Source organism: Tiliqua scincoides, chromosome 1 (assembly GCF_035046505.1).
Source record: "Tiliqua scincoides isolate rTilSci1 chromosome 1, rTilSci1.hap2, whole genome shotgun sequence".
Taxonomy (NCBI): Eukaryota; Metazoa; Chordata; class Lepidosauria; order Squamata; family Scincidae; genus Tiliqua; species Tiliqua scincoides.
In genome coordinates this window covers 126,283,675-126,295,807 of record NC_089821.1, presented here as the reverse complement: position 1 = coordinate 126,295,807, position 12,133 = coordinate 126,283,675, and the positions used below count along the sequence as shown (strand labels likewise).

Here is a 12,133-nt window from a genome sequence, read left to right as displayed (position 1 = left end):
GCCCAGCCACCTTCAATACTACCCCAAAATGATCTCCATGCAACTCAATAGCTGCCACCACTGGACCTATTCTATTCTAGGCAGTCCACACGCCTCTTAAAGAGCAAACCATCAGGTGGTTGTTTATGGAGAGATCCCAAGCACTTAAAATAGGAAACGCTTTTTAAACATAGAAAAGCTGCTTTTTAAACACAGCAATGCAAAGCCTTGAGGGCATGGATGGAACATTCTGAGGTAAAAGCAATGGAGATCAGAGTTTATAGGCTTTTAAGATCACAAAGATCAAAGCAGAAGACAGACTTTCTGTGAAGGTCTACCTCGTTTATGTGGCATGGATGAAGCCAAGTGGTCTTGCTTCTTAACTGGTGAAAAAACTTCATAGTCCAAGCTCTCTTGAAGAAGAGAACTGCTACTCCAACTTGTCCGTCAGAGAACAAAGACGAGGAAAACTGGACAGCTCCTTCTCCTAAGTCCCTGAGCATAAGACTGCCTTCCCCTTGGAGTGTAAAAACTACACAACTCCTATCCTTATTGTAGCCAAGCAAGTGGGGGGGGGGGGCCTTAGAATTTGCACTGGCAATTGGATTAAAAGGCTGCATCACCATAACAGGAAAACAATTGTAGAGGGCCATTGGAAGAAAGGGAACATTGAGTGCTTATCAACAAACAAACCAATCAAAGAAAGAATGTAGGGAACTGTATGCCACATCCAAAAGGGGTTGTTTGAAACTATGCTTGGACCGCCAAAGGGAGCCTCAGTTGAACAGATTCCATTCAGGTTTTCCACATGGAACACTTGGGTGTTAAGGAGCATCACTAACCATTAAGCAGGAAATTGTGTTTCACAATAATATTAATAAATATTTATATACCATCTTTCTTGGTCATCAGATTTCTCCTCAGACATAGACAGGCTTTTCTAAACCCCCATAGGGATTTTACAATACGGTAGTTCTAATCTTTCATAGAATGCCTTCATTCTAGCTGGATTCCTTCTTGGACTGGCCTCCCACTGGCTACTTTGCCTCCGATGCTTGGCTGATAGCAACTCCTCTCTCTCACTGAGGGTCCACTCATCAACATGTGGACAGCTCTTGGATACTTCCAGTTGTTTTGAACCCAGATCTTCAGGCATACAAGGCGGCAGCTGTACCACCTGAGCCAGACCTCCTGCACTAGATATGTGCACTTATTTAAGTGCACAAGAAGGTGCACTTATCTCTAGTCTCCTACGTAGGTTCTGCAGTTCACAACGCAGCAGGCTTATCTTGACAATTTTCAAATCAAGAGAGAATGGATTTTCATAGAAACATGAAGGCGATCATGGGCCTCTAACCTACCTTCAAAAGTTGTAGCAAGCATAAAACAGGGAGAAGTTCACACATTGCCCTGATCTCCTTGGAGAACATGTTTTTCGTTACTAATACACGGTCAAATGAATAAACCCCTGCTAACTGGGTAATAGGCACTTTTTCAAGTGGGTGCTCCTCTTTAGCAGGGGGGAGAGTAACTGGCCCATCTCACCCCAGCAGTGTCTTTTCTAGTGGCTGTCTGCTGGTGTTCTTTTGCACCTTTTTAGATTGTGAGCCCTTTTGGGACAGGGAGCCATTAGTTATTTGATTTTTCTCTGTAAACTGCTTTGTGAAACTTCTATTTCAAAAGTGGTATATAAATACTGTTATTATTGTTATTGTTATTATTATTATTATTATTAATAATTTTGCTTCCCAATTACTCTTCCTGAAAATGTACAGTTCCTGACTCATTTGAGGCAACTTCTTGTTTCAACTCTAGTGCCCAGAGCATGCATTTGTATCCAGATTTCCCTGGTTCATTCTACTTTCACTGTACTAGTTAAGATTAGCATGACAAAGCAGCATCACTGCTTTATCAACAAATTGTTAAGTTGCAGCTTTTCCAACGACTCAGCAGGAACATCTTCTGGGTTACAGTTAGCAAGCCATTCCCTAAATGCAACAGCACCTGAAACCTCACTGTTTTTGCTTAAGACTCTCTCATCTCTCTGCTAACTATGACAGTCAGGATGCATCTGATTCATGAAAAGCATCTCTGCTGTTTGACTTCTGAAACAGTCCCAATGGAATGCACATCAGCAGCACTCCACCACACACTTCTAAAGTCCGGAGCACAGGAAATGAAGATCTGTGCACAGTCCTGTGAACTGTCTCAACTGCAAATGGGAGACCATGAAGATTAATACGTAATTAAATAAATTCACACTCAATTCACACTCAATCCCTTTGGCAGGCTTCAAAAGGAAAAAAGAGTGGGCCCTAATGTACATGCATCCCCAAGAGGTGCTTTGTTTTCAAGGAGGCCAGGTAGAGAGTATCCACATTCCTTCCTTTATGGTTGCCTCAATGGGCAAGATTGTAGAGGACTTCTCACCAGAGCACTGTGTGTGATGAACAATAAAGCAGCACATTGAAGGGCTAAGTAGGATAACTGTACTCCCTTCCTATAACAAACTGCTTCCCTTCACACAAAAAAAAAACATAAAAATGTCTAGCAGATGGGGGAAGAACACAGCAAAGGTGAAATTTTGTTCTTACAGAATAAACTAGACAGGCAACAACATTTAAACAGGAAAGTTAGAACAGGGCCTCTGAATCCAGATCAATTTCAAATGGAACTGGCAGGGAACATTCCCCAAGGGACAATTTGTGTCAATAGTGTGTTTGCCATCCAAATAAGCTCCCTGCTGCAGTTAAGAGAAACTTTGATTTCCATATAAAGTGCATTAGCCATTTCTGTCATGCACCTTTAAAGTATCTGGTTTCAGAATGGGAAAAAATGTCTTAATGAAATAATCAGAATTACTCCAGGGGAATAATTTTACTGATATAATGGAGGAAATAATGTCCTATGCTGCTTGATCTTTAGCACCTAATGAAAATGTGAAAACAGAAAATTAACATAGCTGTATTATGAAAGGGGAAAGGTGCCTACACCAACTATCAGTCACCAGGAAAAATGAATGCTCAAATAAGCTTCTTGTGTTCAAGCTTTTCTATGTTAACATACAAATGTTCACTTAAACTGGAAACAGACCAAAGCAATAGAAGCCTTGGGGAAAGGCAAACAATCACTTTGATGCATTCACACACACGGCAGACACTCAGGTCCTGTCAAGCTTCTAATAAGATTACGTTATCTTTTTTGTATACCAAAAGGGGGGGGGAAATCTGAGATGTTCACCCAACACTATTTGACCAACACACCCATTTGCTAGGGAAGAAAAGGAAAATCTCATCCAGCTTACCTTTGATGAAAGCGTCACTTATTGAGATCATCTGTTGTCCTCCATTGTCAGCAATCAAGTACTCTAAAAGGAGAGGGGTGAAAATTAAGGAGATGGGAGGGGAAGAGGCAGAAGTGACAGGTTGTACTGGTGTGGCTAGTATAACTAAATAGCATACACACCCAATTCCACAAGAGAAGTGTTATGACTCACATCATATATACAGTCACTGATGTAAGAACATTTCCAAAGTGCTACAAAAATATCGTCTCATTCTTTCTTGTCCTGTCAGTGTGTTGGCATGCCTGCCGAATCATAGATTAAGCAGTTATGGAACCAGTTTAACATGAAAGATGTGCATGTGCTTTATTTGCCTAAGACTTCTGACATGGAAATCAGCACAGCAAACAAGGATGGATGGGGCAAGGGTTTCAACACCCGGCTCTTGTGACAAATTCAGAATGGCATGCATAATATCTATTATTCCCTGTCCTACTCGACAAGCAACTGATATCTGCCTTAGAAATACATTAGCTACTTAATTAGTCTCAGGTTCTCAAAATTAAATCAATACACACACCTACTTGGGAGGGAATCACTATTTGTAACAAGAAAACAACTCACTGGTGCAAAACACAAGTGTTCAGTTCTTTTTGATGGGAATAATCTGAATGCCTAGTCAACTTTACCACCAAGAAAATTAACCCTGCATTGCAAACTATCAATTTTACCGTTTCATTTTTCCACATTGATTATTGAATAATTTATGAAAAATATTCCAAAACTTTTGTAGTTACTAGAAGATCTGCTATTTGTTTCAGTTTATTCTGTTCCCTTGGATATATGCTGGGTTTTCCCCCTTGTTACAAGAAGTGCTAACAGCAGCACAGTGAGTGAGTGCCACACTTCCTTTTCTCCTGCTTCCAGCGTAGCATGGGAAAGAAACAGGGAGAGGCATATGCTTGCTACAGACACTGTGGAACTCACATGACACTCCCTCAGAGGAAGGCAAACTGTTCACATGACAGGTTACAGAAAAAGTGCAGTTTAGCATTACTTTTGTAGCCCATGTATACCCTGAGTGCGCGCGCGCGCGCGCACACACACACACACACACACACACACACACACACACACACACACACACACACACTATAAATGTGACATCCTAGAAGTTCTGACACTAATCATTCCACTATTCTCTCACAGAGTTCTGAGAAAATAGCTAAAAGTGGTCTTGAAATAGTAGTGACCTATCCAAGATAGGCAACATTATAAGAAGTGCAATTTTAAGTTTAAATGCTTGAAGACAATGTGCTAAACATGTACTCGCTCTACTATGGTGGTTTAATGTCCTGCTATGTAGGAAGCACTTAAACCACAATTTCCCACTCAAATATAAAGGCAAAAAACAGTTTACCATATAAGGAAGCTTTCTATTTCTATGAGCATGAGATAAGAGGAGGAAAGAGGGCATAGATTTGTCACTTCACTCTCACTCTTTCACCAATCAAACAAGCCATAGTTTTCTGGATTATCTGAAATGGTCCAAACTTTAGTCAGACAGATTTCTATGGTATGACAAAGTCATACAACTGCAGTTCGTCACAAACTGCTCTGATTTGTCAGCATCCTTTGCCAGGTTTGTATGTACTACAAAGGAGCACCATATTCTGTAATAAAACAACTGCTAACCCAAGAGGCAGCTCAACAATGCCAAACGAAAGTGCCTATGCTTTCATCCATGGGCTGCCCATTTAAGTGGCCATTGTTCCAGGGTATACTCTAGATACAGCTTGAAATTTCAGTTTGCACCTCCAGAAGGTACAGAATCTACTACTTGATACTACTACTATAATCACCAGTGATACAGCAGAGGATTACACTTCTATTGTCACCAATGACAATACATCTGAATAGGCTTTCAACAAGACTTGAACACATATTTCTGAAGATGCTTGAAAATAAGGCTACCACTCAACTGAAAAAAAAACTCCTAAGAACAGGCACCGTAAGTGGGAGGTGGAGAATGTTAACTTATTGCCGACTTGTAAGTGGGAGGTGGTCAATGTTGACTTATTGCTGACTTGCAGCAAAGTAATGGTGTTTCAAGGTTGTTTTCAGATGTCATGGGCGAGTTGAACTAGAGTGGCAGTGCTATTCTAAATCTCGCTGCAGATGTCTAACAGTCCAAACACAGAGGACTGTGTTTGACTACCAGAGCTATTCCTTATTGACATCATGGTAAAATCCAATAGTTGTCAATGGGATCAGATGAACTACCATTTCTATAGGCACTTCGGTACCATTCATATAGCTGTTTAAGCCAAACTCACTCTGAACCGAATTGCCAAGATTTCATGCAAAATGCATAAGTTACTGAACATCTACATTTTGTTCTTCTGATGAATACCAAGAGAGCTTTTCATTCAATATGCTTTTAAGGCATGCAGTATTATTTTTAAAGTAATATGTTAACTCCTACTACTACTACTATGCTCTAGGATATTAGTTTTGTCAGAGAGCATTTTATATAGGTAAGAGTTTAGTAAGCAGAAGCTGTTGCATAATGTTACTTTGTATAGACACATTCAAACATCTGCTGAATTACAATATCTCACTTCTCTCTCTACCTAGGGTGTGCACACAGATAAAATTTACCTTCTGGTTTATACTTCCTTTTAGAAAACACCTCCAGCCCACTTTCATTGTGGTTTTTACCAGGGAACGTAAGCAAACACACAAGGAAGATCAAAAAAGAGATAGCTAAATACTTAATATTTCAGCTCTGAAGAGCTTTAAGTTTCTGGGAGGCAGGGTGGGAACAACAGTTAAACAATGGGGGGGAGATGAACGAGACTCCTGTTTTCATGTATAGTTAAATAAAATATCAGGATGAGAATGGTTAACTGGATATTGCTGCATGCAGAACAGCAGCATGAACAGCTCAACACTCAACACCTTAAGAAAAGGCTCGTAAACTGCAACTTCTCTCTAATTTTGAGATGGAACCCAACTCACAAGCCCCATGTCCATAAAGACAGACAAAATGTCTGAAGTAGAATAGAAAACCAGACCCAAGCCTAGCACATTACGAACTAGCATGACTTTCGGCAGGACCACGGTCCCCTTCATTTGACTGACCTCAAAAGAGGAATTGTCTTATAGCTGCATTCCATATTAACAATCTATTGTGCCAGTAGCTCCCAGACTTACTGGGGTCACAATGCCCCCCACAGCTTCTCCTGGCTCAGCTGGGTGCCACCATCTTGGATTTTGCAAAATCTCATGAGATCCAAGATGGTGGCACCAAAAACCTCATGAGATTTTACAAAATATAAGATGGCAGCACCCGAGTGAACCTGCAGGAGGGGCCACCAGAGACATCCTGCTGCACCCCTGTGAGTACACCACGATACACACTTTGGGAACCTTTGCATTATGCAGTCAGTGCTCCTCAGACACTCACATACTGGATGGACAAAAGGAATGCCTCTGTAAAAAGAGCAACACAGGGACTTGCACACCCAATTAGTTGCATACAGCAATTCAAATTCCCAAGTAAAAGCAGAGATGCACAAGTAAAAAGAACTGGCAAGGGAAGAAGCAGGACAGGGGAAAAGACTTCGGGAGCTAGTGTTCAGGCAAGTTGTTCTTCAAACCCTGCCTCCTATCATGTGAGACTCCAAGTCGTAGCTACCTCATACCTTTCTGGTCAGCAGGGTGAGGGGGTACATGTGGGTACTTGGAGTGCTTCTTGATATGGAAGTTCACGTTGTCCAGCTCCACGTTTAGGCTGATGGAAGCGGCTGAGTCGCTGTCCATGGCAGACTGGAAGCTGCTGACTGAGGTACGCTTGCTAGGGCTGGCCGAGTCTTTTAGATTCGGGTGGGGGGAGAGAGATACAGGGAGGAAGGGGGTGGGTTTAAATAGTAGGTATTCATGAGGGTATCAAGGAGAGGAGAGAAATTGTCTGAATTAAACAAAGTCTGATGTGCAATACTGAAGAGAGAGAGAGAGAGAGAGAAAAAGAGAAGACACAGTATTTTCATCTCCTTATTCCTGGTGGCATACTTGGCCTTAGAATGCAATGGGAAGGTTAGTTGTTCATTTTCAAAGCAGAGCGCCTTTTGGCCCACCATATCCAAGCAGTGCAAAGAGCCTATGTCAATTTCAAGGCCTGATAAAAATTCTAGCAACTTACAGAAAATACTGTATCTGCTTCAAAAAAACAACAGATAGAAGCTTTTATTTCTACAGCCATCAGAGGCCAAGCAAAGCAGAACTCACACTTGCTACTAACAGGAAGAAAAACATTCTGAGAAGAGGGACAGCAAAAACTCACTGGTCAAGTTATCATCTCCTTCTTCTGCAATTTGTTCCGTGTCGCTGTCATCAAACTTTATGTCTTTGAACCACGAAGGCTCAGAATGGCCCTCCACGGAGTTGACCGAATCACTGTCAGGAGAAGGGGTTTCAGAGAATTCTGTGCTCTGCAAGATCACATGAGAGAGAACACAATGTCTTTCATTATTCCTTTTAATACAGTGCTTCCCAAACTAGTGGGTCTCTAGCCCCTGAAGGAGCAGGACAATGGCAGCAATGAAATCTCCAGGATCGTGCCACTGCCGGGATAGAAGGGGGGAATTTTTACTTATCTAAGCTAGTACCAGCCTCTGGAGGGTGCGGGGAGCCCCATGGATGCCTCCACAGGGCTCCCCAAGCCTCAGAATGACTAAAACTAGCTATCAGAACCCACTTCCAGTTTCATGATCAAAAACCAGAAGTGGGTTCCAATCGCTACTTTTAGTCATTCTGAGCTTTGGGGAACCCTGCAGAGGGCTCCACTGGGCTCCCCACACACCCCAGAGGCAAGTGCTGGCTTAAATAAAATCTCCCCTTTTGTCCCTCGCAGCAGCATGATCCTGGGGATCACATTGCAACCATTCCCCCACTCATACAAAGTCTTACGTGGTTTCCAACTTCAGCAGAGAAGTTTGGGAACCACTGTGCTAGTACATTAATGAATCAGTATGGTTCACCCAAACATAAGAAATATTCTGGGGAAAAATATGAGAGATGCAAGGCGAGAAGAAGAGCAGCAAATCCAAGTTTACTGGGGAGCTGAATCTGAAAAAATCTATAAAACTAGAATACCACTTAGTGCTGTCATGTTCTTAAAGCACTTCACATGTATTATCTTCTCGTAATCATTATAACAACCCTGCAAAGGATATGCAAGTATTTTATCCATGCTGCAGCTGAAGCCGACAGGTAGAGTCTTAAGTGAATTTATAGCAGAGGAGAATTTCAAACCAGGGACCTGTCAATTAACACCCGAGTCTTAAACTATGTGCTTTTATTTAGGATCACACAAAAAACCAACAAAGGATATCAGAATTTCCAATTATAGCCACAACAGGTTTACTGTGCATTTCTGTGAACTTCTGAAGTCTTCCACATGAAACACGAAGATAAACAATAAAAGTTAAACATCCAGAATGCCCACATTCCCCTTTCCCTCTTTTATTCCACAGGCACTAGGAGTCCCACTATTTGTTACCCAGCCCCTTCACACCTATGTAACTCATAACACAATCTGAAAAGTTTCGAATATAGGCTCCATAACAAGCTTCAGCTAGCAGTAACTGGAAACAAGTGCTGTGCTGAAATGCAGCCTTTGCTCCAAGGTTATCATGCTCAACTCACAGAAGAAAGATACATATTTACTACTTGAGCAATCAAAAATGACATCAACCTTCTCCATCCGTAAGACCAGTCCTGGCCTCTTCACAAGTTAATTCTACAAATGCAGAACTGAAGCAAGCTTTAGGATGGTGGTTGAAGATACTACAAGAATTCTATTATCGGTTGATATTTTCCAAATGCTTTTATTGCAAAAGACAAACTCATTCTGTTACCATCTCCAAGGATGTGATTGCACAGCAAGAGAGATGAGGTATTTTGCTTTATGCATCCCTCTTAACACCTGCCTCCCAGTCTGAAGTACTGGGGCAAGGGGTCAAACCAAATCAACCATTTCCACAGAACTGGATATAAGCCACACTTTCTAGAAGTTTAAGAAGAAACTTGACCCAACGGAATCAAACCACAGAAGGGGTTTGCTTTGCCTCATGGCAAATTTAAAATATAGACCAATTATTCCCAAAGGCCATCCCATGGCATACAGTGGTGTATGCTACTGGTCCCATACATTCAGCTGTCCAGCAAACCCTCACTGTGAGCAGGCTCATATCGACCAAAGACTAGAAAGGTTAGGAAGCATCCGACATCTTTGCCTGAATATGAAAGACGTAATTGAGTTATCAGTGGTCCTGTGAAGGAGGACTTTGCAAACAAAAAAGCATCCTTACACTGCGAGTCTTCTGTATATAGAAAGGACAATTGCTTTGAATATACTTGTCTCTTGAACTTTCAGTTGCACATTTAATCAAGGAAATAATTTCTCCCAAAGCGTCTTTTTTCCCCTCCAACCCTTTCAAGTTCCATGGGAGACGCCTACCTTTCTTTTCACTGAGGGTCTCTCAGCTTTCTTGCTAGATTTCTTGACCTTAAGTGATTAGGTTACATTGGTTACTTAACCAGAAGCACTTTTGGCCAAGTTTTCAAACAAGAACGCACAAACACGGCTTAAAAAACACTTTACCACACCCTTTAGGTTTTTGAGTATCTGACTTAGGACTCCAAACCACCACACAGCAGCGGAACACAATGATTTCAGCAGTCTTGGTCTCACGAAAAAACCACTACAAAAGCAAAAATTTATACCTGTAGTGGCCTATAGAGGGCATACTCATCTCTGAAGATCTGATCATGGTGACTAACACAATCCAGCCAACGGCCATCTACCAGGGCCTGTCCTATTGCAATGGCTTGAGCTCTGTAAGACAGAGAGTTTTGAAATATCAATCTAATTGCCAAACATTCACAGCTTGAAACATAAGTTTTGCCCCCTCTTCCCACACCAGAAATAAAAATGCAATTAGAAACTACAAGCCAAAGTTCTACACACTGACAGAGTTTTCCCTGCCAGCTGTGACTAACCGAACTTTACAGGAAAGAGAAGCCACATAAATACTCCTTAACTTGTGGGTCTATTCCACAAGGTATGGGTAAGTTAACCTACATTCATACATGGAGGGTGGTGGTTCTTATTCTCCTAAAGTGGGACACAAGAGATTCTAGCATGCACACATGCAATACATTCTAATTCATTCAATGAAATGACAATCATGTCCTTTCTTTTTGTGTCAAGTACTCTGGAAGCTTGACTTCCTTTTGCTTTAAGTTGATCCTTAAATAAGAGTAATTCTTTCACTCTTCATTCTGTACAATTTTAGCCACAAAATTTTTTTAAGTTTGTAAAAAGAACAGAATGCCTAAGACAACAGATTAATGCACAAGCTGCTAGGGGAGGGGAAGGAATTAGAATGCAAGGGGTCTGGATGCCCAAGAACGAAACAAAAGGATATACTGAAGGGGGTTGCTGTAGCTCAGTGACAAAGCACTTGCTTTGCATGCAGGTGGTCCTAGGTTCAAACCCTGGAATCTCTAGGGATTACTGGGAAAGATCCCAGTGCAAAACCCTAGACAGTCCTACCAGTCAGTACATTACCTAAATGGATCACTAGCCTATCTTGGTATAAGGCAATTTCTGAGATGAAGGAATTCCACCCCAGAAATTCCAAACTGAAATAAATTATGTAACTAGAACAAATTTGCAAAACAGTTACTGATACTTCATATAAAGGACTTTCAAATCCCCTCAACTCCCACTATAGCGTCCCTGAAGGTCTTTAAGGGAAGAGAAACAAAACAGAATAAGTATCGGAAAACCTGATTTAAGAGTGCAACATGAAACAATTGGGCTTTTAAAGAAGTGCTTGTTATATAGCCTGAAGGTTATTGTTATTTCATGTAAATCACTTTGCAACATTTGCCTGAAAAGTACATATAAATGCCCAAACACACACATACTGCCACCACTGGCAGAGTTTCAAAGAGCACAGAACAAACATGGGAACCACTTATTTCATACAGCCATGAAGCTGCAATATACTTCAAAATCATCTCAGTCCAAATTCTCTTATAATGTAGTACCATCTACATTCCAGAAACCCAAAGACCAATCCATTCTGTGCCTGAGAAGCCAGGGTGTATTTATATAGAAAGTAATTAATGAGCACAAGCCATGCTTGTTGAAGAGGGAAGGCAATTCTTTCAAGGATATGGGCCAAGTTCAGAAAAACGGAAATTTTCTCAGGCCTAAAGCAGCAAGTCCATTGTGATCAAAAGTGTGCCAAGGAACAGACAATTACTGGGGCTCACTGAAGAAATTAGACCATCATAGGGTAACATAAAAATGAATTTTAACCTCCAATTGATTGGTATCCAACTTCCATATAAAATGGGCAAGAAAACATGTTCTGTGCAAGAAAACATGTTCGCCCCCTCCTGAAGAAGCCCTCCCTGGATTCCACTGTGTTGAATAACTACCGGCCAGTCTCTAACATCCTGTTTCTGGGCAAGGTAATTGAGCGGGTGGTGGCGGCCCAACTCCAGAGGGTCTTGGATGAAGCGGATTATCTGGATCCTTTTCAATCTGGTTTCAGGCTGGGCTTTGGGATGGAAACCGCCTCGGTCGCCTTGGTGGATGACCTACGCCAGGGACTGGACAGGGGGAGTGCGTCCCTGTTGGTCCTGCTGGACCTCTCGGCGGCTTTCGATACCATCGACCATGGTATCCTTCTGGGCCGATTGGCCAAGCTGGGAGTTGGAGGCACTGTTTTGCGGTGGTTCCGCTCCTACTTGGAGGGTCGGTCCCAGATGGTGGTGCTGGGGGATGCCTGT

The 12,133-nt window shown here is 41.8% G+C and overlaps 1 protein-coding gene across 2 annotated transcripts in view; it reads right to left on the bottom strand.

The window, feature by feature from the left end:
* Window positions 1–12,133, bottom strand: part of PIKFYVE (phosphoinositide kinase, FYVE-type zinc finger containing) — a 91,192-nt gene that overhangs the window by 43,801 nt on the left and 35,258 nt on the right. The window contains exons 10-13 of one of the 2 annotated variants that reach the window (XM_066625068.1): window positions 10,052–10,163; window positions 7,608–7,755; window positions 6,970–7,137; window positions 3,284–3,346 (exon numbers count right to left, since the gene is read on the bottom strand). In XM_066625068.1, the coding sequence (XP_066481165.1) occupies window positions 3,284–3,346; window positions 6,970–7,137; window positions 7,608–7,755; window positions 10,052–10,163 (491 nt within the window). The remainder of the gene's footprint in view (window positions 1–3,283; window positions 3,347–6,969; window positions 7,138–7,607; window positions 7,756–10,051; window positions 10,164–12,133) is intronic. The other variant, XM_066625148.1, reaches the window with a different exon arrangement.